General features: G+C 40.8%; 4 protein-coding genes across 4 annotated transcripts; all 4 read right to left on the bottom strand.

Moving 5' to 3' along the window:
* Positions 1-462: 462 nt before the first annotated feature.
* LOC141651251 (uncharacterized) lies at positions 463-1,737 on the bottom strand. Its single transcript, XM_074458970.1, has one exon. The coding sequence runs from the start codon at positions 1,735-1,737 to the stop codon at positions 463-465; it is 1,275 nt and encodes a 424-aa protein (XP_074315071.1).
* A 2,456-nt stretch (positions 1,738-4,193) lies between these two features.
* Positions 4,194-5,012, bottom strand: LOC141652154 (uncharacterized). The gene has a single exon (XM_074459775.1). It carries the CDS (start codon positions 4,968-4,970, stop codon positions 4,419-4,421), a length of 552 nt encoding a protein of 183 aa, XP_074315876.1. The 5' UTR covers positions 4,971-5,012; the 3' UTR covers positions 4,194-4,418.
* Positions 5,013-5,340: 328 nt separating this feature from the next.
* On the bottom strand, positions 5,341-8,119 carry LOC141653288 (uncharacterized). The gene is made up of 6 exons (XM_074461010.1): positions 7,786-8,119; positions 6,796-6,938; positions 6,356-6,499; positions 6,061-6,246; positions 5,848-5,972; positions 5,341-5,763 (listed from the first exon to the last, which is right to left on the bottom strand). Exons 1-6 carry the CDS (start codon positions 7,991-7,993, stop codon positions 5,535-5,537), a joined length of 1,035 nt encoding a protein of 344 aa, XP_074317111.1. The 5' UTR covers positions 7,994-8,119; the 3' UTR covers positions 5,341-5,534.
* A 264-nt stretch (positions 8,120-8,383) lies between these two features.
* On the bottom strand, positions 8,384-25,420 carry LOC141653287 (agmatine deiminase). Its single transcript, XM_074461009.1, has 10 exons — positions 25,019-25,420; positions 23,079-23,192; positions 22,910-22,999; positions 22,694-22,760; positions 22,242-22,297; positions 22,028-22,106; positions 21,590-21,724; positions 20,984-21,216; positions 9,912-10,070; positions 8,384-8,855 (listed from the first exon to the last, which is right to left on the bottom strand). Exons 1-10 carry the CDS (start codon positions 25,103-25,105, stop codon positions 8,769-8,771), a joined length of 1,107 nt encoding a protein of 368 aa, XP_074317110.1. The 5' UTR covers positions 25,106-25,420; the 3' UTR covers positions 8,384-8,768.
* Between the last annotated feature and the right edge of the window lie 879 nt (positions 25,421-26,299).

The raw sequence follows: 26,299 nt of genomic DNA, 5'->3' as shown, positions 1-26,299 counted from the left end.
GTGTACCATTAATAAGCACAGAGAAAGATACAGTCGAGACACAGGCCATCACCCTATTAACCCACGCCCTATCGAACCCCATAGTCTCAAGTATACTCCTCAGAAAATGCCACTCCACCCTGTCGTACGCTTTAGCCATGTCGAGCTTAATAGCCATAAAACCCTCAGTACTATGCGAACACTTCATATAGTGAAAAACCTCGAAAGCAATCATAACATTATCCGCAATAGCCCTCCCAGGAGTAAAAGCACTCTGATTTTCCGAGACGATCTCATTTAGGAACAGCTTCAGACGGTTGGCCAGCACTTTAGAGACAAGTTTATACGCCACATTGCACAGGCTAATTGGTCGAAAGTCACGAATCTTATCCGGCGCTTTTTTCTTTGGAATTAAAACAATATTTGTCTTGTTTAAATTCCTAGGAGAGAGCTCACCTCTTAAGATAGCAAGAACAGTACTCATCACTTCGCCTCCCACCTTGCTCCCAAAGAGGGTCCGATAAAAAGCCCATTCATTCCGTCAGGTCCCGGGGCCTTCAAAGGATGCATTTGGTTTAAGGCTTCTAAGACCTCGTCTTCGCTATATTCACGCCGAAGTTCGGCATTCATCACATCAGTAACCCGATTATGAAGACCCTGCAAAATATTATGATCAACAATAGGATTCGACGACGTAAACAGCTGCTGGAAATAGTCATTCGCCACATTTGCCACGCCTTCATTTCCCACGCGTGTCACCCCGTCATCGTCAACAAGCTTAGCTATGAAATTTTTCCGCTTCCTTTCTCCAGCTCGAGTGTGAAAGAATTTTGTATTTTTGTCCCCATCCTTAAGCCAAAGCGCTCTAGATCGTTGACGCCAAAATTGTTCCTCCTGTTTTCGCAAGCTTGCCAATTCAGCCACAATTTTCCGTCTCCTGTTCACATTCTCCACAGTCCTCTCCATCTCATTTAAGGAGCCAAGCTGCTTAAGCTTTTTCCCAATACTCCTGCCAATCTTCGAGATGTTAATCCTCTTCCATGCCCCCAGCTCTTGTGCACACGCCTCCAGCAGCCCAGGTAGACTACCTCGGCCCCTCTCAACACCCCTCTCAATCGCCTCAGTGCATCCCTCCTCTCCTACCCAAATTTGCTCGAATTTGAATTTTGAGCGCTTCACCTCTTCCCTCTCCCGAAAGTTTAGAACAAGGTTAATAGGAGCATGGTCCGACCATTCCCTATTGAGGTAAAGAAGCTTCGCATAAGGGTACAAGTCTAGCCATGACGGCGAAATTAAAGCTCTATCGATCATACTCTGTCTATTTGCCTCGCCAACCTGACCATTATCGTACGAAAAGTTATACCCCTCCCACGGGGCATCACGTAACCCACAGTCCTCCATTGCCGCACGGAAATTATTCATCTGCCTTTGAGGGCGGCTGCCTCCCTTCATCTCAGTAGAGAATAAAATTTCATTAAAATCACCAATACAGACCCAGGGAAGCTGTGATTGGCTCTTCAGCAACCGAAGAAGTTCCCAGGAGAGATGTCGGTCAGCCACCGATGGCCAACCATAGAAGCCAGTAAGACGCCATTCCCGACCCTCTTCCCGGATAGTAAAGTCCATGTGATGTACCGACGCAGACCCAAAAACACAATCAACCTCCTTTCTCCAAAGCATAGCAAGACCCCCTGATCTCCCCACACTATCCACCTCTATACCAAAATACCCATCCAGCCTCTCCTTCACCCTCCTCATTTCACGACCACTAAGTTTCGTCTCGCATAAAAACAAAATGGCCGGGGCCTCTCTCCGTACCAGCGCACGGAGTGCAGTAACTGTGTCGGGGTTGCCCAAGCCCCGACAGTTGATACTTAGGATATTCATTGGGCCTGGCGGGGTTGACCACCGTCAACCTCCGCCTCAGGTATTAAGACGCCCCCGTCTATAAAAGGTTTGGCACGCTTCAAATTCTCATCGACCTCCTGCTCCTCACGGCTCCTCTTGTTGCTATCCTGTTCCTTCCTCAAACACGCCCCCCCACCACTTTCATTGCCCTGCCCAATATTCCTCGCCAACTTCTTATAACTTCGAACCCCTCCCCCTTTTTGAGCTCCTTGTTTTCCCTTCACAGCCAAATTCGTCACCCTCTCCTCCACATAGCCACTAACCTGCTCCCGCATCTCAACATCAAAGGGCAAAGTATTTTCAACCGTGGGCGCCATCATGGATTGCACCTGCCCACTCCCATCACCCATCTCCTCCGAACTATCGCCTTGCACTCTTACCCCACCCCCTGTTTCCTGTACACCAGTCTCAGTAACAAAACTGCTAGGAGTTCGACACATCTCTCCCTGCTCCACTATACTTTTCTTCTTCCTGAGGTCAATAGCAATAGATTTCAGTTTGTCAATCATCTTTGATATCGTCTCTTCATTCTCTTTGGCACTCACTTCATCAAATTTTGCACGCAAATTTCTCGCAGCCATCCCCGTACCCTCCTTCACCGTTTTCACGACTTTCCATGGCGACGCCCGAAGCCAATCCCCAAATTTCAGATCGTCTTCCTCGTATGGTCCATCATCACAGTCCTTCTCCCCGTGACTGATCAATCCACATCCATAGCAATACGTCGGGAGTCTCTCATATTTAACATTATAATTCATCACACAGCCAGACTTCATACGGATTGGCAAATTGGCTTTTAACGGATTTCGGATATCATAAAGAACTCGAACACGGATTGCCCTATCCAGCTCTACATTAGGGCCATGCTCAAAATTCATGAAAGTTCCCAAGCAGTTCCCCAGCCGTTCCGCATTCGCTAGGCTGGTTCTCCCCGAGATTGGAAGATCATAAATACGTGCCCATATGGGGAAAAGGTAAAGAGGGACCTCCGTGATTTTACCTGACTGTGACGGTTCATCGAAGCACCAAAGGAATTTCTCGAAGTGCCATGGTTGGCCTTCTAAAACCCTAGCCTTATCCCGTTCTGACCCAAAGCTAAAGATGAACGTCTTCTCCTTCGCATCAACCACGTTGCCCATCATTGGCTTCGATGGATTCCATAATCTGATCATGGTTTCAATTGCAGCTTTAACATTAATCGATCTTGATGCCCAGAGTTTACCCACCAGTAGAAATTTCTCACCCTTCTCCTTCTCCCCGACATCTTCATCCCATTCGAAAACCCCTTCCTCCAAACCTTGAGGCTCTTTCCCGTCCCGGTGGTGACTCGTTGATCCACTTTCCATTGACACCTGCACAATAAAACATAAACAAAACAAAGAGAGACAAGCAGAAACCGAGAATGAAACCAATCTCACGATAGAAATCGCAAGATAAGCCTCGATCGAGAGGAGGAAATCGAAGAATCTAAGACGGAACCCTAGGAACCCTAGACTCAAGTAGATTTCGATTTATCTCTTAAATTTCCTTGATCTTAATCGTATGTGTGTTATTAATTCACTTTAATAGTAGTTTATCCTTTCCAAATCAAACATCTCATAATCTCATTCACTTTTGTAGAGATCAACGTGTAATTTACAAATTAAGTCCAAAGTCGAATCCAATGTCTTGAAATTAATGATGAGGATAGGCTCGTATGATATTTTACGAGCCTTGTAATTTTTAGTTAAAATTTCAAATCAAACAAGATTTTATTTTTGTTTATTAGCTTTAAAATAACATTGCTTAGTTTATTTTATTTTCTAAAGTAATATTTTAATTAATTTATCATTAATTAACATAATTCAAGTAAATAAAATATTATTGATAAAGATTAGAAAATTTAAGAAATAACGAGTTTAAAGGCGCTTTCAAGCCAAGCCTCTCGGGCCGAGCTTTTACAAACTGAATCCTAAAACTTGTCGAACGGGTTTAGGTTGGGGTATTGTCTAAACAAATTAACAAATGTAGAGTGCGTTGCTCAAATGCTCAATGAAAACTGCATTGACTAACAGTACACATTGCTTTCTTTGGATGACAAAAAAATCTGGCGTTTATCTTCTTTATTTATGAATTACTTTGGTGTGTCATAAATTGCCAACAGAGACTAGAATTTCTAATATACAACGCCAATACCTTGCTACTGCTAATAGTGTTACTGTGCAATCGTCTCTAGTACTTGATCCTCCAAGTTCTGAATCCTTCTACAGGTCTACCTCTAGGCTCTAGCTGTAACTTGTAAAACTGTAAGTCCTTACAACCAGAAATTACTAGGCACAAATGGTGTACCATGTTATCGTATATTAGTATATTACCGTCAATCAAAATGACAACATTAGAAAATCAATTAACAAACTAACAATCTCACACATATCAAAATACTCCATAGAATACAAGCTAAGCTAGAGAAGGCTAATTGATTATAATATCTTCACAATCTGAAAATTAAATTTGACGACGATTGTATACTAGGTCATCGTACACCTAACCAATTAGCTGACGCTACGTTTCCGCAAATGTTTATCAAGTAAAACCCTGGCAAGATTCCTCAGCGCAACACAACCCTGACCACCCTCAGCAAACCTACTAACCACCTCAACAGCCTCCTCCGTAACCTCCTCAACCACACCAGCACCACCACACTCAAACAAATAAAACAATCCACCAATCGCATACTTCAATATATTCTCCACATCACTAAACAAACACTTAACTAACGCCGCAACGCCGCCGCAAGACACAATAATCCGCGCATTGACAGGATCGGCGGCGGCGTTGCATATACCACCGGCGGCGAATTCAACGAGCCGCTGGTTAGGTTCGGATAAGCAGTCGATGAAGAGTTCGAGGACGTTGAGGTCGCGGAGGTATGAGTAGTTGTATGGATCGTATGCGAAGTTAGCGAGGTTGGATAGGAGTTTTTCTTTGGTTTGGATTGAGAGGTTCGGGTCTTGAAATTGGGTTACTAGGGTTTGGAGATGTTGTTGCCGTGGTGTTCCGTGTTTTCCGGTTCTTTCTGCTTGTCGTTTGTCGTTCGTAAACATTTTTTTGTGGGAGGAAGGCGTATGTAAAACTGATCAAATCTGTATCTGATATTCTGATATGCACTTAAATAGAGGACTTGAAATTGACCCTCAATCCGGACCTATCCGACCTGACTTGAATGTTTATTGCTGCATATTGATCATTATCGTAAATAACTCGATAGCTCGCCTAAAACTAACTTGATTTGAAATGACTTGATCCGATCTGGATGTTTGCGAACTCGAATACTCTTTAGGAGTCGATTAATTTACTATTGAGGACGGAATAGCAGATATTTAGAGAGGTTACACATTGACAGTAAACTGCTTCTATTGTTACTAGAAGAAGCTTCTAGTACAGACAAAGTTGTGTTTTAATCTGTGTTTTAAACTTACTAAACATCATGAAGAATTAACCGATGATTAGTTCAAATTGGAATACAAATGGGGTCAGGTATGGTTTTCAAGCAAAGTTACATATAAACAATCTCTGTAAACCATATAAAAGCACGGATGCAGTACAAATGGAACGAATGCCTTTGTCTGAAGACTTTGTCAATATCTAATGCCAACAAAAAAAATCATCTAATTTTTCGAGTACTTGGATATCAACTTGTCGACATGAATAACAATGTCATCAATTCGAGGTCGGACAGTAGGCTGGGGTTGAAGCATCCACGTCACAAACTGGTGAAGTGTATCAGGGTATGGTGGCTTGGGTCCCGCTGGCCATTTTACCTGCGCATTTACGACAGCCAGTTGTAGGCTTCCACCTGCTTCTCCCAGTGCGTACTCAAAGGGGGAGACACCGTACCTATGTGCAGCAATTTACTTGAGAAATATATTCACTAAGGTACTTGCAAACAATAGGGAGGGGGTGTCATAGAAAGATACTTACATGATTGCATACAAAGTGCATCCTAACGACCAAATATCAGTTCTTTCATCAAGGTCACACTGACTGGGACAGTCCCACAACTCAGGAGCTCGATATGGGGCTGAACAATGTTCAGATGCCCATTCCTGCAAATATCAAATGCAGAAAGTGAATCTAGATATTTGGGAATAGCAAATGAATAATTGAAACGGAAGAGAGAAAAACCACCAGCACCTGAAGCTGCAAAGCTTCTGTGCGTGATCGAATTTGCCTACGTGCAGGACGAGCACTTCCAAAATCCATGAGAATAGCAACAGGTGCTTGCCCTTTTCTGTGCGATATCAGAACATTCCCTGGTTTAACATCATTATGTGCATATGGAGGATCAAAACTGTGCATATGCTTCAGTCCTGCACAAAGCTGAACCGCAACATAATTCAGCCTAAACTTCATGCATGATACGGGTTCCCTAAAGGTCAATTGGTACAAGATGCTTGTCATCTGATAAACAGATGCCACTCAAGTTCACCTGTCGGAAAATTTGCAACACGTCCAAAACCGAGAAGAACTCCTTTTTAGCCTTCATAACTATTGCATTGTCCTGTAAAGTTCCATCCAAATGAACTGGAAATAGGAGATATGCCTCGTGGAGCCAAGATTGTTCTGGTGTAGTCTAGGTAATGAAATTAGAAATCGTCAATCAAAAATCAAAAAATAGATGGGAAAAATATGGAGTATAGATACATAAAGCTAAAAGAAAAGAACACCACAGTATTCTGATGATGAAATTTTGAGACAGTAAACTAGGACAGTAGATCACGGCAGGTCGGCAGTAGCCTTGTTCATACATAAAACCCAAAATGTATTTGGAAAATAAATTGCGGTCTTTTAAGCAACAGGATGATCTCTAAGTTACTCATCAAAATTTTAACAATACTTATCTAAGTCCTTCAGTACTCCAGTATTTACCTTGACTTTGATAATCGCATGATCAAGCAGGGGTAGTAGATTAGGATGAGTGAACAAGGAAGAAACACGAATCTCCTCCCTAACCAATTCCAGTTGCTCATTGTTTTGAATCAATACTTTCTTCATCGCATATGTCCCATCATCTATAATAACGCAAACCCATTTTCACAATCACGTAAAATTGTAAGAACCCAAAATAAAGTACTCCGTACATAACAGTCGCATCACAACCGCTACCACAACTATCAAGTACAGTATCAACTACAGAGAAGTCATTATTAGTCTGACGATGGAATGTTCGGAAAAATGTATGCAGCCTCACCTCTAACCAGTTACAGATTGAAAGATTCCTCATGAAGCAACCCACACCTCCACCCTCCCATAATCGAATCCCTCGGCTAAACAAACAAAAACTAAAAACCAACAAATCAATCAATAAAACGACACCCCTGTAACAAATTCAGCATACTACCACTATAAACACCCACTGAGACCTTCAAAATCCTCTCAATCTAAAACCCCAGATGGAGCCAAAATCTTGATCAAGACCGTTGTAAGCGTGAAATGGATTTAAAGCAACTAATATACCCAGTTACTAATGAGCATTAATTAACAATTTGATCCCTTTTACGCTTACAACGGTCTTAAGAGAAACTTACAACACACAAAAAATGATTCCAATCAGAAAACTACCCAAAGAATCAAATGATTAGCAAAAGAATCTTGAGTCTCCCAAAATACCAAGACTCACCCAATCCCAGGCTCAAAAAAATCCTCAACAACCAGAAAAATAAATGCTACTCTCTCCGTTCCATTTGATTGTATACGTTGTTCAAACGAATGCGATTCGATTTAAATTCATATGATCTCAAAAGCAAACAAGTACCCACAAAATCATATGATCAACATCTAAAACTCAAAGAATCCTCAACAACTTCAATCCCAAAACACATCAAAAAAAAAATGTGATGATATAAAAATGAAAGAAACCTGAAAGAAAGGAAGGATCTTTGAGCTTGGAAGAAAGAGAAGTAGAAGAAGAATCAGGAAGATGTTCTTTGACCAAGAAGACAAATGCAAAACCACCTTCACCAAGCTGTCTGATAATCTTAAACCTGATATCATTGATCCAAACATCACCACTTCCTCCATTAACAGCATCATATAATGCATTTAACCCTGAAAATGTGCATCCCATTTTTGTGAGTTTATACACAAATCTAATTCTCTGTATTATATTCTTGATTTCCAGGATGTGTAGTGTCACTATAAAGTATGTAGTACGGCAGTGTTGTGAGATCAGGGGTTTTGAGTGTTATTCACTGTTCTCACTGCATTTTGTGTCTCCTATTTTGTTGCACTCTTTACAAGTTTGGATCTTTGTTACAAAGTCAAAGTGTCCTGCCTAATTAAAACGTGTCAATAAATGCGAGTATATAATAATTGAATCAAAAAGGTATGATATCATATTAGGACATGATTTTGTTATGCAAAATTGATCATAAAGTCGGCGATTTTATTAACTTTGTAAAAATAGTGGCACGCCCTAAAAAAAATCAGATACATCACTCGTAAAGTCGTGATATTCTCCGGTTCAAAAGAATCTTCACTCATTACGAAAAGCATTGATGAAATAAATGTTTTGAAGTTTACATCATATTTTACTCAAGGAGACCATAATGGCAATTTTGACATTGATGGGTGTCGAACCTAGGTCATAAATACACCACTCAATGATTGCACTAGCTAACATTTGCATGTTTACATCAGGAAGGTGCAAATGTGCAATGGAAATGTGTAAATCTACAAAATGGTACATCAAATAGCCTTGTTGCAATGAAAATAAGCCAGGTCTTCTTACATGCAGCCAGGGTCTTGTAAGCTGGATGAATGCCGGCTGTTGTTATTGAAGGGATGAAGAACACAAAAGCAGAGGATGTAAACGAAGACGCGGGTCAGGAAAACACGTAATATTACAGAGTAGCTGGTTGTTGCTGAGTAATGCAATGTATATTTCCACCTGCTAACACGATCTCTCTTGCGCCTTCGATTCTTACAACCTGGCAACCAATCAGAGAGTTCAGTACTCTTGCAGTATTAGAAGGATTCAAGGAAAGTATCAAGGTCAAAGAGACGCATCCAATTCTGAAATTTTGTGGTCAAGTTTTTATAATTAGTGGCATGTGTTTCTTATATTGTGAACTTGTAAAGTATGAATCAGTGAGTGTGAATCACACCATGCAATCTTTTTATAAACAGGATCTTTCGGAAACAATTACTGTATTTTCAACAAAAGGATAAAAGTTTCATGCATCTGATTTCCCTCATCCTTGTCCTGCTAAAGACGAGTGAGCCGTGGAGACACTAAAGTAATGTTGTTGTAAACTTGTAATTGAACGTCCAGCGAAGATAGTTAGAAAGACATGGGTCTAGACTCTCATAACAAAGATGTCAAGAGTCGTGACTCATGACCCAGCTAAATGTAACCCGTCTTCAAAAACCAACCCGGCTTACAAAATCAAATCACCCAAAACTGACCTGATCCGGTCAAACATAATCCGGTATCTAAACTCAAAACTACTTGAATTGGCACCCCATTGCCTCATCTGTGTCAAAACATAGAAAAATACTAGGAGACTATCTACATATTTCAAACTTGACAAAACCCTGTGCATTCGTATGACAGAATTCATGAAGATTTCCCTCATCCTTATCCTGCCAAAGACGAGTGAAAAACATTGGTCTAGACTCTGGACTCTGGAAACCTTCACAAAGATACTAAGTTAATGTTGTTGTAATTGACATTGGTCTAGACTCTGAAGCCCTTCACAGAGATCATAGCAAAGATGTCAAGTGTCAAAACCCAGCAAAAACATAACCTCGTCGGCGAAAACTGACCCGACTTACAAAATCATATCACATAAAATCGACCTGATCTTGTCAAACGTAACCCAGTACCCAAATTCAAAACAACTAGAATTGACACAGAGGAAAATACAAGCAGGCCAAAATTGACAAAAGCCTGTGCTTTGCATATGACAGAATCCCAGAAGATTTTTTATGAGGAAACTAAATTGTATGTAGATGAAGCAAGTAACATGCAGTGCATGTGTTACCTCGTAATCTGGAAAGGCCTCTGACAAAACACGAGCAGCTTCATTATCCCACTTTTCATCTCCAAATTGAGGAGTAATAATTCCTCCATTGGCAATGTAGAAGTTCACGTAAGATGCAGCAAGCCTTGTACCAGGCTCCCTTGGTTTGGCCTCTCCGTCCTAGTAGAATAGACGTACCGTTTAGGTTCCAAAAACAAGTAGAACAGTTAGGCCTTAACTGGATAGGATACTCGGGGTAAATGAGGCAAGGATAGTATGTCCTCCCCTTTACTCCAACTCCCTAATCCAAAGAGAGGGTTGATCTAACTACAGACTCCATAGTATGCGAACGCAATAATCATCAATTTCTCTTTCAAAGTATATTACTGCGGTCTGTAGTTTTATTATGGATTCCTTGCTCAATGTGAGAATCTTTCTACGACATGAGAAGACACAAATGGCTATAACATAGCATTGGGAACAAAAAGAGGCTGTCTTAGTGATTATAATCAAAGTAATATGCATCGAGACACTAAATCAAATGAAACCGAAGCAAAACTCTTTTTTTTTTTTCATTTAAAGTATTCATGCATATGTCATCTAAGGAAATATTAAGTTATGGTATCATGCCCTGGGTTTGAACCCCATCAGCCCCCAAGCTGCCCTTGAGGATCCGTTTACACCAAAAAAAAATGCCAACAAAACTACTCATATCTTTCATTACATGATGAAAGTTTGCCTAATAAGCTTATGAGCTATGTCACTCCGACTTGGCTGAAAGTGTTGGACACGACAATGTGTTGTAGTATCGATGTTAGAACACACTTGGTTGATGATGCCAAGTTTAATTGTTATTTGATTGTTTGCTCTTGGTTAAAATTGATTAGTGTTTGAAGCAATTAAAGGACGTCCCATGAAGGCTCAAATGATCAAGGCGGAAGTCAAGACAAAGATATTTCCTAGCCATAGTCAAATGTTGTAAGAGTAAGTGTAACATTCTCATTTTGTCAAAGTGGCTGCAAAACCATGCAACAGTGCGCTGCTGTAGATACCCGATATCTGTTGAATCCCCAACAAACACCCGATGATTATCGGACTACAACATGCTTAGGAATCGCTATGCTTGATCGATAGTTTATATAACTACGCGTCGGAAAACTCAAAAAACGATTTCGAAAACGAAAATATTTTCAAAACATATACCTGGAGTGTTTTATGCACGACGACGGGGTCGCAATGACACTAACTAGAGTCAAAACTGACACCGGACCAAAACCGACTCAAAATTCAAATCCCGACACCAACAACGAGTCAAACCGAGTCAAGCACAAAAAACAAACCTCACACAATGCTTCCATGCTAAGTATACCTGGTATACTTGATGGTCAAGTACAATCATATCCTACAAAACCTAGGATAGAACAAACTACAAATTCAAATGCGTGATAGTGACAAGACAACTCGAAGACCCGCGGACATGCTCGCGCCTCTTCAAGCAGTTTTTACAGCCACGTCGCCCAAAACGCACAACACCACACAAATCCTCTATAAATACCCCTCAAATGCCACGATTTGAAGGTACGCAAGAGTCCGTCCCTTCTTTTCTCCCTTAACATTCTAGACCTCGACTTCTCGAGTCAACAACCGACACGTATTTTTGACCTACCGATTGAAAATACGAGCCTTAAACATTGTTTGGTACCGTCATCGTGCATTAAATCATTTGACTTACCACTTCGACCAACTACACCATCACTAAAGCAAAGCAACACTCCATATTTTACAAAAACAGTTTTAAATTGAGTTTTCCGACTCACGCGTTTTTACACTTTGTCGATTTCTCGTCAAGCAACCTAACATGTAAGTATGAGGGTATAATTAATCCCCTTCTTTCACGTTCTTTGTATCTGTTTTCATGACTTTAACATGATAAAACATGCATAACATGATCCAAAATACGGATTGATAGAGCCAAAACCGAGTTTTGACCGGAGACAGAGGCTAGTAGTCACCACTACCAACCTCGCGCCTCTTTAGGCATCCCTAGTCAGAAGTCAAAACTCAAATACACTCAAACGTGTTTGAGCCCGTCTTTCCTCCATTTCATTTCTTATTTGCAATCGGTTTTTACCATTTCAAATATTTCAAATCATTTTTATGATGAGCATTTTTAACCATGAATTATATTCACCCTTGGCTCTTCATGTCATGACGGTTTAACCCGTGACTCGTGATAATATTTGGTTAATTACATTTTAGAAGGATGTTTTAAAGCCCTTTTATTTATTTGTTTACATTTGCAAAAAACCATATTAGTCATACATGGATGATCGATGGCGCGGAACTTCTTAAAGATAGGTTCGCAAATCATAGTGAGTTTGGCTATGAAGCGGCTGATGTATTGGACTTGACCGAGAAATCCCCTAATCTCCTTCTCGTTCTTAGGCCGAGGCATTTGTTGGAGAGCTTTGATTTTGGTGGGCAAACTTCTCAGGATTTAGACTCATGTTGTATTTTCGAAGGCGAGCGAAAAATTTTTCGAAGGGCGCTGATGTGGCCGTCTCGCTCTTTTGATTTGACGATCATATCATCGACGTATACCTCCACTTCCTTGTGCATCATGTCGTGTAGGAGAGTGGTGGCGGTTCTTTGATAGGTTGCTCCAGCGTTGATTAGGCCGAAGGGCATGACAATGTAGCAATATGTGCCCCACTACGTAGTGAATGCAGTTTTGTGCATGTCTTCTCCGGCCATTTTGATTGATTTTGTTGTACCCAACAAACCCATCCATGAATGATAATAGGGCGTGCTCGGCGGTGTTGTCTACCAAGATGTCAACGTGCGACGGAGGGAAGTCGTCTTTTGGACTTTGTTCAGGTCTCTAAAGTCGACGCAAACCCGAATTCTCCCATCTTTCTTGGGTACGGGGACTATGTTAGCCACGCAGTCAGAATATTCGGAAACTTTGATGAATTCGGCTTTGAATTGTTTGTCTACCTCTTCCTTGATTTTCAAGGCCCACTCAGGGCGCATGCGGCGCAATTTTTGCTTCACGGTTTAACTCCGGGTTTAATGGGTATCCTGCACTCTAGAATCTCTCTGTCGATCCCGGACATGTCTTTGTAGGAACATGCGAATACGTCCTTATATTCGTGCAAGAGGTCGATGAATTGTTGTCTTTCCGAGGGGTCAAGGGTGGTCCCTATCCTAAATTCTTGAGGTGCATTGTCGGTCCCTACGTTGATGGGTTCGATCTTCTCAATGATGGGTGTTCTATGTTCGCGTTTGTCGAGTTCTTTGGCTAGGTGAGGTGGGTAGTCACTCAAGTCAAATTCCTCATATTCGTTCAGAATTGCATTTGAGACGAGTCGTAAGCAAACTTAGCATTCACTAAGTCGATCTGAGTGAAAAGCTCGGATAGGACAGACATCTCATTGGGAGTTAGAGGCGACGCAGTAGAGGAGGTGGCCCCTGGGACAAGCTCCAGGTTGCTACCTTCTACCTTCTGCGGGAGTAGGGGTGACTTTAGTTGACTCAGCTTCTGAGACAACCGCAAGCTTGTGATAAAATAGTGGAAAATGGACTTTGACAGGGGTGTCGGGAGTGTTAGGACCTAAGATACTCTAACCCAGACTTGTCATCAGACTCAGTCTTAGTCTTGTCTTCACTTCCCTCCTTGAACAAAGGGTCTTCTCCAGTTGTGATCTTGAGAACGCGGCCTTGACGAACAGTCCACATGAAAGTCTTCCTCCAGCCTTGGATAGCTTTATCTAGGTTAGCATCAGAGATCAAGGCAGTAGGGTCGAACCGGTTGTCTTTGAGAGCAATGCTTATGATGTCCTCGTAGTTGAGGTGCTTGATATTGTCTTCTCCGAAAAGGAGGCTCACAACTTGCTCGTCTAGACAAGGGGTCGATTCAGACTTGATCGATGCAACATTGGTGTTGTTGTTGTCAGGGATGAAGTAGGAGTCTTGAAAGACTTTTCTATACCCGGATGCTTGACCTTTGTTATGATGTCGTCGATTGGCTTAGGAAAACCGTTGTAAAGTTCAAACTCTCCTTCGAGGACGAAATATCCGTTAAGGGTTAAGTGATATGGGTGGAGGGTGACTCCTTGCTTTTTGCGCTTCTTCACGAGGAGACCCATCTCCCGGATGTCTTCATCAGTCGGCTCGTAACCTAATCCGAAAGGGATGTTGGGGACCTTGCCCTGTTTCACGGGAGGCAAGGTGTTTTTCAGTGGGTTAAGAGGTATGCGCGGGAAATACCCCTGGCGCATCAAGATGCGGTTAATCGTGAGGTTTGAGAACGAATCACAATCAAAAGGTGTTGGTTCGTCGGTTAGGGCATTCACGGCATGGAATCCCCACATTTCGTCGTGGACACCCTTACCAGACCCCAAACAACACAACAAACAATCCGCCAGCAATGACCAAATTGTCCCAGGCGTTGACAGTCAACCTAGGGTTCCCAAGAACTCAATTCTCAAGCAACTCTAGAAGGACAAGGCCGAGATATCCATCTGGCAACTAATCGCCACATCCTTTGAGCACCGACAGGCTTTGCTTCAAGCGTTGGGGAAGCTGACAGTGCCTTCCATCTCCTCACCCGAAGAAGTGGTAGCCCATATGACCAGGGACGTCCCTGACCCCCTGAACAACCCAATCATCTTCTCCGACGAGGATATTCTCCCTTTGGAGCCAACCACAACTTGGCCCTATGCATCACCGTGCAATGCTTGAAAAAGAGCATACCCATTGTCTTGGTGGATGACGGATCTGCAGTCAACGTCATTCCTCTCAAAATGGCTCATAAACTAAGGATCAAGGAAGCTAACCTAGTCTCAACCAATCAAGGAGTTCGCGCCTACGACGCTACTCGCCGTAAGGTCGCAGGTCTTATCACCCTAACCATCGCAACAGGACCCTTGGAGAGACAAGCCGGTTTCCAAGTAGTCGACATCGACGCATCATTCAACATGCTTCTAGGGCGCCATTGGATCCATGCTGCCAAAGCCGTCACATCTACCCTTCACCAGAAAATTAGGGTCCCCTTCAACGGGAAAACAATCACAGTTCCTACATCCCCAATCAAAGTTGTCATGAAAAAGGGGATAGCCTCGCAAGTCACTGAGGAGATTCACAACGAAATGTGGGGATTCCAAGTCGTGAATGCCCTAACCGACGAACCAACACCTTTTGATTGTGATCCGTTCTCAAACCTCACGATCAACCGCATCTTGATGCGCCAGGGGATTTTCCGGTCATACCTCTTAACCCACCGAAAAGCACCTTGCCTCCCCTGAAACAGGCCAAGGTCCCCAACATCCCTTTCGGACTAGGCTACGAGCCGACTGATGAAGACACCCGGGAGATGGGTCTCCTCGTGAAGAAGCGCAAAAAGCAAGGAGTCACCCTCCACCCATATCACTTACCCTTAACGGATATTTCGTCCTCGAAGGAGAGTTTGAACTTTACAACGGTTTTCCTAAGCCAATCGACGACATCATAACAAAGGTCAAGCATCCGGGTATAGAAAAGTCTTTCAAGACTCCTACTTCATCCCTGACAACAACAACACCAATGTTGCATCGATCAAGTCTGAATCGACCCCTTGTCTAGACGAGCAAGTTGTGAGCCTCCTTTTCGGAGAAGACAATATCAAGCACCTCAACTACGAGGACATCATAAGCATTGCTCTCAAAGACAACCGGTTCGACCCTACTGCCTTGATCTCTGATGCTAACCTAGATAAAGCTATCCAAGGCTGGAGGAAGACTTTCATGTGGACCGATCGTCAAGGCCGCGTTCTAAGATCACAACTGGAGAAGGCTCCATGTTCAAAGAGGGAAGTGAAGACGAGACTGAGTCTGATGACAAGTCTGAGTCAGAGTCTGTCTTAGGTTCTAACACTCCCGACACCCCTGTCAAAATCCCTTTTCCACTATTTTATCACAAGCTTGGGGTTGTCTCAGAGGCTGAGTCAACTAAAGTCACCCCTACTCCCACAGAAGGTAGCAAACTTGGAGCTTGTCCCAGGGGCCACCTCGCCACCTCCTCTACTGCGTCGCCTCTAACTCCCCATGAGATATCTGTCCTATCCGAGCTTTTCGCTCAGATCGACTTAATGAATGCTAAATTTGCTTACGACTCGTCTCAAATTGCAATTCTGAACGAATATGAGGAATTTGACTTATGACTACCCACCTCACCTAGCCAAAGAACACGATCCCACCAAAAGAGGCATCGAAATCGATCCCACCAAAATCAAAGCTCTCCAACAAATGCCTTGGCTTAAGAACGAGAAGGAGATTCGGGGATTTCTCGGTCAAGTCTAATACATTAGCCGCTTCATAGCCAATCTTCAAGAAACTCCGCGCCACCGATCACACCGATTAGGACGATGATTGCCAAAAAGTCTTCGACAGGATAAAGGAAAACCTATCCAAACCTCTTGTCTTTATGCCACCTGAGCACGGAGTTCCCTTATCCCTATACCTGACCGTCACCGACGAGGCCAAGAGAGCAATGCTAGCACAAACAGTCAACGGCGAAGAACGAGCCATCTACTACATTAGCAAAAAGTTCATCGAATACGAAACCAAGTACACCCAACTAGAGAAGACATGTCTCGCCCTGATTTGGTCAACAAAGAAGCTACGACATTATATGCTCAGCCTCTGATGCTCGGACCCTTCACCCCCGAGAATCCGGTGGACAGGATCCGGACACGGATCCGGACATGGATCCTTGACGAATCCTTCTATGAGAGATCGGTGTGAGAGTGTTTTGTTTTTAACTTCTGTTTTGTACAGCAGCCCTATATCAAGAGTGATTTTGACATGAATTTAATGCTATAATAAAGTCTTCATTCATGTTAAACATGAAAAAACTACTTTTCCTTTCTTTTCTTTGACTTTTTTAACTAATAATCAATTTATTTTCAAAAAAATAAAACATTAGCCGAGTCCAAATTCAAATTAGGATCCCCGTATCCGAGTCCTTGTTTTTGAGATTTCAAGGATCAGACCCTCGGATCCGTGTCCGTGTCGGATCCTCGTATCCGAGTCCGAGCATCACAGTGCTCAGCTACACGGTTCACATTTACTCTAAGATGGACTCCGTCAAATACATCTTCGAAAAGCCCGTGCTAAACGAAAGGTTGTCGAGAAGGACACTCATGTTATCCGAATTTGACCTCAAATTCGTACCCCTCAAGGTTATCAAGGGAAAGGGAGTCACCGATTTCTAGCAGAAAATCCCGTCTACGAGGATCCAACGACCGACACATGGTCACTCCCTGACGAAGACATTCTTTGTGTCGACACCGACGCATGGGACCTATACTTTGACGGTGCATCAAACGTGAGAGACTTCGGGGTAGGAATCCTTCTAATATTAGTCAAACTAGACTTCAACGTCACAAACAATGCCACCGAATACGAAGCATGCCTCATCGGCCTACAAGCACCCATAACACTTAGCATCAAAAGGTTGAGAATTCACGGCGATTCCTCACTCATCATCAATCAAGTGTCCGGATCATGGAAAATCCGAAGCGACAGCCTAGCACCATACCAAGCAAAAATTAACAAGGAAGCCGAATTCTTCGACCAAATCGACTACATCCACTTGCCACGGGAAGAAAATCAATTCGCCGATGCCCTAGCAAAACTTGCCGCACTCGTCAACATACCTGACGACATGACATCCATGCCTTTGTGTGTCGAAAGGAGCGAGCCAGCTCACACCTCCACCATCAACGAGGAAAACCATGTCGAACCTTGGTACCAAGCCATCATCAACTACAAAACCAAAAACGAATTCCCCCCCTAACTTTGATACAAGAGGACAAAGAGCCATCCGTTTACTTGCATCACAATTCGTGATAAACCAAGAACAACTATACAAAAGAACACCCCAGGGGATCTTTCTCTTTTGCATTGACCACAACAAAGCCAAAAAGTCATGGAAAAGGTCCACGACGGAGAATGTGGCCCTCACATGAGCGCAATGATGCTAGCTCGAAAAATCATGCGGCTAGGCTACTACTGGACCACCATGGAAGCCGATTGCAGAAACTACGTCAAACATTGCCACAATAACCAAATCTTTGCCAACATACAACACATACCACCATCCCTTTTATACACCATGACATCACCCTGTCCTTTGCCTTTCTCGACTTGGGGCATCGACATCATCGGCAAAGTCAATCCGATAGGCAACAAAGGACATTGCTTTGTCCTCGTCGCAATCGACTACTTCATCAAATGGGTAGAAGTACAATTCTATGCTTGACCGCCAAACAAGTGACCAAGTTCATCCAAAAAAACATGACAAAACATGCATAACATGATCAAAAATACGGATTGATCGAGCCAAAACCAAGTTTTGACCGGAGAGAGAGGCTTGTAGTCACCACTACCAACCTCGCGCCTCTTTAGGCATCCCAGTCACAAGTCAAACCTCAAACGTGTTTGAGTTCGTCTTTCCTCCATTTCATTTCTTATTTGCAATCGGTTTTTATCATTTCAAATATTTCAAATCATTTTTATGATGAGCATTTTTAACCATGAATTATAGTCACCCTTGGCTCTTCATGTCATGACGGTTTAACCCGTGACTCGATAATAATATTTGGTTAATTACACTTTTGAAGGATATTTTAAAGCCCTCTTATTCATTTGTTTACATTTGCAAAAAACCATATTAGTCATACATTGATAATCATCCTTGGTTCTACATACCATGTCGGTTTAACCCGAGTACGATGATAAACTTTGACTAATTACAAAGCAATGAACTTAATATAATTAGTTCATATCAAGCATTTTTACACCTTTCATTTACAAAACTATTCATGTCAAGCTTGCAAAACCGAACCCGACATCGAATATTATCAAGACAATGTTAATTATTGTGAGTCACGTTCTTCATATTAGCACAAAAACGGTCTTAACGACCTTTTCGATAAAAGCGGGTTTTAACACCCTTTTACAAACGATTTCACATTTTCAACAACCAGGAGACACCCCTTTGAGTCGTCACCTAGCTCGCGCCTAACCAGGCTATCTAAATTCAAGTTTTCAAACCAGGTAGACACACTTGCATCGCCACTGCTCCTGTCCCATTTCCAGTACTCGTCTAAGACGATCCCGACTTCGGTTAACCCGAATACAGGGCGGGATCAGATTGATGAGTTTGCATTTTACACTTTGCATTCTAAAACACTTTTTTTAAGACAAATGGATCATGTTAAGCACCATAAACCTAACTTGGTAAATGAGTGTTTAATTTCCATCTTGCATGCAAATCAACATTAAATCCAACTCGACATCAATTACTTGATACTTGGATAAACAACCGACATAGCAAATCTCACATGTTAGGTTTAAACTTCTGGATGCGCATTCATGCATTTAACCCGTTTTATCAACTTTTGCACTTAACCAACCAAGATCGATCAGTAGAGGCCGCTAACGCAGGCGGGATCCCGCTGGGTGTTCGATTAAAGAGTTTCCTAATATGTACCCTCACCTCTTACTTAGAAACTTTGGATAGTGGACGACCTTATCCAGGGCGAACGAGAGTCATTTTAGCAATAGGATGCTAAAGAGGGACGGATTCCTTATCTTTAGTACCTATGTCAAGCACCGCTTTTTGCTTCGTTAGACTGAGGTACAAAGTGGATTCGAACGGTTTCCAGGCATTCCATAATTGTTTGGTGGCGACTCCGAACATCTCTAGCAATCGTTTCGAGACCTTCACCGAGACGAAACCGACCGATCTAAAGCGATCCGGTCGAATGCATTTCTACGTCACCGAGCGTGGCTTTTCGACTGTTGCATGTCTACAGATTCGCGTGTAGGTGGCCCATATCCGCAGCTCCACTGTGGTTTCCGATACTAGCGTATGGAGGAATTTTATACGAAATGTTTGTGTGTTGAAATCTTTACAAACTTTACATTTTCAAAGGTTTAACATTTGAAACATAAAAGTTTGAAAATAAATCTGAAAAATGAAATTAAGTTTAATCCTCTAGATTTGTGCATTTGCTTTTTACCAAAATGGTAAGGTTGAACTTGTCAAAGTATAAAGCTAGAAAAAAAAAATTGCCAATTTGGTAAAAATGTCACATGTTGAGTGTTTGGGGAAGAGTTTTCTGAAAAATACTAAAGCATTGTGTGCTTAAGTCTAAACCTAACACTTACCATCACTCAAAGGCTACTTATTTAACTATTGGATTTAATTACTCTAAAATGTACTTCTTAGATGATCAGCCTCCACTATAAATAGAGAGCCTTTGTTTCATTTATTATCCAAGATTTTCCAAAGCATTTATTGAGAAATCTTGCAAATCATTTGTGCATTTAAAGTTTTGTTCTTTAAGTATTTGCAAAACGTTTTTCTAATTTAAAAGTCTTCGTTTGTTTTCAAAAGCTGTAAACCTCGAAGTATAAGTGCACAAACAAGCAATAAAATAACGGTTGGACGTAGGCCTCGGAGTAGAGGCTGAACCAATTTTTAAAACATCGTTTGTTTGTTTGTTCATTTACTTTTACGTTCTCTTACTTTGCTCTCTCTCGTTTTTACTTATTGCCAGTTCTGAGTCACGTCATCAATACTATGACATAGTGACATAGAACTGATGTACCTTCTTGTGAACTTACATTCTATAATTAAGTTTCTCAAGTTTTGTACTTTAAGGTTCTTCACTTCCGTTATCAATTAACTAAGTTAAGAACAAATTTTAAAAAGGTACACCTAAATTCCTCTCCCCCCCCCCCCAAGGTGTTTATCGTTCCTAACTCTTCAATCGGGATACCAATATTTTTCGCAAATTTTTCAGTATTTGTCTAAAATGAAGCGGCAAAGTGTTGTATCATGTTGGACACTTCAAGTGTTCGAGACGCAATACACGACCAAAGTGAAGTGCCGGAGTAACATAGCTTATGAGTATCACTTTTATCCCGAGCTAATAATCATGTAGAATTAGCTCCATAAACCAAGTAGTATCACCATCTTCATGTTCCCATATTAGAATTTAAGCGCTCACAATTACCAGTTTAGTTTTATGTATGGATGTTTACCTGAATTACACCAGCAGCTTCCTTGTCTGTCATGAACATAGGATCAGGGATGTGAAGTTTGATTACTTGGAGTTTTCTACCACTGGCATCTATGCTGTTAGAAAGAACTGAGAAGGCTTCAACAGCTCGTTCATACTGAGGATCTGATTCATCATCTGTCCAGGCTAAAAGTACAACCCCAGGCTTCGCAAAGCAGCACATATTATCTATATGACCATTAGTATCATCATCGCCTAAAAAAAGAAGATAGAAAGATTAAAAGTGAGCAATTATCATATTTAAATAAGGATATCTAATTTTTCCTATGCCTATTCTACAAGACATGAATCTCGTGCAAAGAAGTGTGAGCCCTACAAAGCTTTCTCTGCCATATCATTCAGAGATCAGAAACATGTTCCACCACAAATATGTCCCGTCGGTGTCAAAATATCGAATAATCTAAGCACAGCCAACTTCGTACCAAGCCAACATGATCGGAGATTTGACGAGTGCTAACAAATGTACACACCAGCATGGCAAAGTACAAACAGAAATGTATGAAAGAATCGCTTAATTTAGAGAAGACCTCAGAGCTACATATACAAAGTATGCCGAAGTCACACATACCATGTAATCCACGTGGCAGCCAAATAATCTTTTGAACACCAAGGTATCCCTTAAGATTATCCTCAATTTGATCCTTTGTCATATGAGGATTTCTGTTTTTGTTCAAGAGGCATTCCTCGGTGGTGAGGCACGTTCCTGATAAGGAAGAGGAATAAAAATTGTAAGAAAAACAGCCCAAAATCCAGAAAGCAAATTGAATCTCAAAGCAAGTAATCATAAACATAAAAACATATGGTACTAAACATAAAAACATATGGTACGTAACATAGTCCATCAGCTAACCAACACCGCACTATCACCTAAACACCTCAAACTCAAAAGTAAAAACAAACAAGGACCATTAGAAAAAAAAAATGCTCTTGCACAACAATTGGAAGTAATATGATTTGAAATGCCATATATATATAGCTTCACAAAAAGATTGGCATAACAATTTACCTTCCCCATCGACATGAATGCTGCCACCCTCTAAAATCATGGAATGGTGAAACCTTGGAAGCTTCTCAATCTCTAGAATCTACCATTAAAGAAACTTATTAAGATTGATCTCTAGCTCAATGGAACGGAAAAAATAAAAATAAAAAAATAAAAAAAAAATGTTATTATGTGTAGATCACAGTAGTGTCAAAGTGCTTCCTGACACACAACAAACCTTCCTAGCAACAAGAATGTCATGACTCCAATCTGTATAGCAGCCATCATCAACACCTAAGCACATAAGAATAGAAAATAAGAATACACATGTGGTCCAAGAAAGAAAAAACCTCAAACAGTGTACTATAAACACAAGTTTTTCGGTGTGGACTTCACAAACATAAAATGTGCATAATAGAGAGACTCACATTTTGGCAAAAAAAAAATTGATTTCTGTTAAGCATAGTGCCTACTAGTCTTCGTCTATGGCCAACTAAAACCCTAACTAAATATGCAGCTAACAGCAGCAAACTAAGCATCAAAGAAAAGTGACTGTTCCCCTAAAAAGATCCGGACAGCTTGCTAGATCATACCCTCCACATCTAAAATTATGATTAGCGTAAAGATAACATGGAGTTCTTATTGGAAAACGCAGTTTTTTTTTACAATATAAAGGCAAAAATGCCTTACCACCCCAACTGTTGAAATTCCAATCAATGCCAGCAGCATTTTTTGGAGCATTTTTGCTGACAACAAACTGCAAAAAAAAAAAAAAAAAAAAAAAAAAACAAAAAAGGAATAAGCTAAATGGATTTATTGCTTAAACATCTGAAGTTTAGAAATGAAGGCATAAACGCTCCAAATTTTGAAAATACAATGGAAAAGGCATCAAAAGACAAAGCTCACAGTTGGTCCAGAATCACGGAACCAAGAGTCATTCATACTCATCTCCACGACCCTAATATTGGAGGGTAACTGACTCCTTGCATTTTCCCACTGAACAATTCATATAAAACAGCTTAATTCCACAGCCAGATAAGGTAAGTTCCAAAGAAAGTCAATGAACCTAACTAACCTGGGAAGGGCTAGCACAGACGGTCACAGGCTCAAATTTTGATATTGCAGATGCCACTCTGGCAAATACAAGCTGAGCATGCACTGCCCCATCTCGCCAATTATCTGGACGTTCCTATTATGTTAAAAAGATGTGAGGTCAGGAGCCACAATATCAATTTCAATACCAAAGTCCAATACTATGTAGAATGCTAAATGGTGATACATATCGATTACCTAGATGTATGGATAAGCCTAAACATCACAAAACCAAAATAAGATTCAGATTTACTCAGTAGATGTTAAAGGTATTAAAAGGGAAAGTTTAAGAAAGAAATCATGGAAAATTGAACCAACAATCCTTTTTCATTTTCCAATTTCTTTTTAACGTGTCTTTAACATCCATTGAGTCATATAAAAACCGTTTGTGGGGTTTTAAAAAGTTCCATGCCAAATCATGTGAGTATGAGCTGCTGAAACTAAGCAATACAAGGTTGAACACTTGAACCCAAACAATTTTCCTATACAAACGCAAACCTGTGATCTAGTTGTTTTGAAGTCGCGACTAAACACGCAAGATATCTTTCAAAGTAGAGGTAGTGGACATCTCTCTCATCATGTGAGTACTAATACCGTAGCGCATTCTTTTTTGGTGTAAAGGGACCCACAAGGGCGAATATGATGCTGATAGGGTTTGAGCCCACTTCATGAGTACCACCTCTCATGACTTAACCAAGTTACAGCAGCTAATTGCTACACTTTATTTCAACAAAAACTGCGAATAAGATTGTGAACATCACTAGCATATCCACTACACTTTATTTGTACTCCGTATTTACTATTTAGGAGTGGCCGAAAAATTTCAAAAGGAGCGAGCGAGTAATCCAATAAGTAAAACTCGAAAAAAGTACTAAACTGTTAACTAAAATTTTAAAATTTTCATTCTCCCGGAGGTCAAACACCCCTGCTAGCCCCCTCCTCAGCTCCTACACTAAATACATAGACAAACCAATATCATAAATTCTCCAAAGTTGAACACATACCCAACTAAATTAACTAAATGCTTTAGACGTTTGTAGTGAGTTTGGGTTTATAAAAATCAAAGCCACATGACCCATGAATCTCCATCCAATTAACTCTACAACAAATTTAACAAGATTGAATGAAAACAAATCTACAACACATGGCACACTGCTAGTCAAAATGCACACATAACCACCACAGCACAGAAAAAACATCTCCAGTAGAAAGCTTGATCACAAATCTAACTACCAACTGCGGTCATCATAATATTAATCCTGAACAGCGTAATGGAGGTTATGTACTACAGCCTAGTGCTAGTTTCCCACTGAGGCAATATTAGCCGGGAAGATTTAAGCCACAACAGCCAATACCATGACTGCACCGAGGATGAGAATTGACAAAGTAGCTGGTATTGTGAACTAGAAGGAGAAGGAAGGATGTGGCGCTATTGCGGCAGTTCGTCGAACAGTTGAAATGCGCAATAGCAATAAACTACTTGGCATAAACAAAGATTGAAGTATTGAACCAAGTTACAGCAGCGAATCCAAGCACTAAACTTCAACAAAAACTGAGAGAAGAAGATTGTGAACATCACCGCATCCGCAGAGCTGTTAAACTGAATTTGAGAGGCAAATTATAAGAAAAACAAATTTGGCAAAATTGTGGCCTCTAGGTCACACTACAACTGCACTGAGCATCCGTTACACTAAAGATCATAGAAGAACTACAGAACCAAGATCATAAATTCTCACAAGTTCGAAAATTGTCCAACAAAATCAACTAAATGCTCAAATTCAGCAAACCCAAAAGAAAAATTAAAGCAAAACCCAGTATACATATCACAAAACACATATAGAATTTAGTTTAAAATGGCAGAAAACTAATTAAGCGAAATTGTTCAGCAAAGAGTTTAAGGAGAAAAAGAGGGAGAAGACATACAGGCCAACCCATCCAACAGTGGGAATGAGGTTCCCATTCTGCAGGCATACGGTACCCATTTTCTGCAGGTCTTCCTTTTACCTCCATTTTCTCAACTCCAAACTATTGCTGCTTTATTCTCACTTCTCCAATATATAGAGTTGCCAAAATACAGAATCAATTCCCAAATAATACGTTTTTTTCGGAACCCTGACAGTGGCTTAAGAGTTTTTTTTTTTTTTTTTTTTTTTTTTTTTTTTTGGTGAAGAAAGGAAACTAGGTTAATCACAGTGAATAACTCTATAAGCGGTAAAGAAAATTAAAGTTTTTCAAAATACCAATAAGAAATTTAATTAGTCTCACTTTAGACGGGTATATCCGTCTTAAAGTGTAGATGCGAAGAACAAAGGAGGACAAGAAGACATCGACTCTCAAGAAGAAAGTTGAGGCGTTAAAGCGTCCCAAAAAAAAAAAAAAACAGAATCACATCCATTATAAGATTTTATCGATTTTTATAACGTATCGTTCATTAAAACTATTTTTATTAGTGAAGCATTTTATATCATTTGTATTATGAGAGCCGTCATTCAACTGAAAAATGTTATTTTAGATTGGAGTAAAGTTTATTTGTCAGAGAGGTGTCAACTGTCACGTGAGCCACACGATAAGAAATCATTTAGACCATGTTTATTTTAGGGTGCTGATTTTCGCAGTACACATTTTACTCATCACAGTACATTTTGACGATTATGCCCCTCTCATTTCCCATCCCATTTTTTTCAATGTGTTCTCTAATTTCCTCTCTTATTCATTAACACCGTCAACTACCGGTGTTATCAACTACCTTTATACGGATTATACCACCATTAACCAAACCACCACCGTAAAATGGCCACTACTCCCACACACTAATCATGATCTTCGATCAAAATCCAGAAACAAATTCACCAAAAAGCATCAAACAATGCAAGTATTAAACACAATCGCAATAGCAAGACTAACCCTACAAAACGGAGTCGTATTAGGTGCAAAAATAGAGTTTGGGGAACGCAACGTGGTTCATATATGGTGTACTATGCTGTTTTGGTGTTTCCTCGTACTATTTGCAGGCTTTTGATGGCTGAACTTTAGGGTTAATTAATTTTAACATAAACACTAATTTAAAAATAAAATAAAAAAATTACAAACCCTAATTTTAACATAAACTCTAATTAATAGTGGATTAATTAATGAATTAAATACATGTTCTACACTTGAATAATCATCCATAATTGTAGAATTTGAAGGAGTATGAAGGAGGTT

The sequence above is a fragment of the Silene latifolia genome, chromosome 4, assembly GCF_048544455.1.
Source record: "Silene latifolia isolate original U9 population chromosome 4, ASM4854445v1, whole genome shotgun sequence".
In the NCBI taxonomy this organism is placed as follows: Eukaryota; Viridiplantae; Streptophyta; class Magnoliopsida; order Caryophyllales; family Caryophyllaceae; genus Silene; species Silene latifolia.
This window is presented reverse-complemented; position numbering and strand designations above follow the sequence as displayed.

What these genes read in the sequence shown, in the direction of transcription:
- LOC141651251 (XM_074458970.1), bottom strand. Translation starts at nt 1,737, where the DNA reads ATGAGGAGGGTGAAGGAGAGGCTGGATGGGTATTTTGGTATAGAGGTG.
- LOC141652154 (XM_074459775.1), bottom strand. Translation starts at nt 4,970, where the DNA reads ATGTTTACGAACGACAAACGACAAGCAGAAAGAACCGGAAAACACGGA.
- LOC141653288 (XM_074461010.1), bottom strand. Translation starts at nt 7,993, where the DNA reads ATGGGATGCACATTTTCAGGGTTAAATGCATTATATGATGCTGTTAAT. An exon ending in AGATCCTTCCTTTCTTTCAG is followed by an intron (nt 6,939 to 7,785) that starts GTTTCTTTCATT and finishes GCGTTATTATAG; the next exon opens with ATGATGGGACATATGCGATG. An exon ending in TGTTGCAAATTTTCCGACAG is followed by an intron (nt 6,247 to 6,355) that starts GTGAACTTGAGT and finishes GTTGCGGTTCAG; the next exon opens with CTTTGTGCAGGACTGAAGCA.
- LOC141653287 (XM_074461009.1), bottom strand. Translation starts at nt 25,105, where the DNA reads ATGGAGGTAAAAGGAAGACCTGCAGAAAATGGGTACCGTATGCCTGCA. An exon ending in TCCGTGATTCTGGACCAACT is followed by an intron (nt 22,761 to 22,909) that starts GTGAGCTTTGTC and finishes TTTTTTTTGCAG; the next exon opens with TTTGTTGTCAGCAAAAATGC. An exon ending in CATTCATGTCGATGGGGAAG is followed by an intron (nt 21,725 to 22,027) that starts GTAAATTGTTAT and finishes CTTCCTTATCAG; the next exon opens with GAACGTGCCTCACCACCGAG.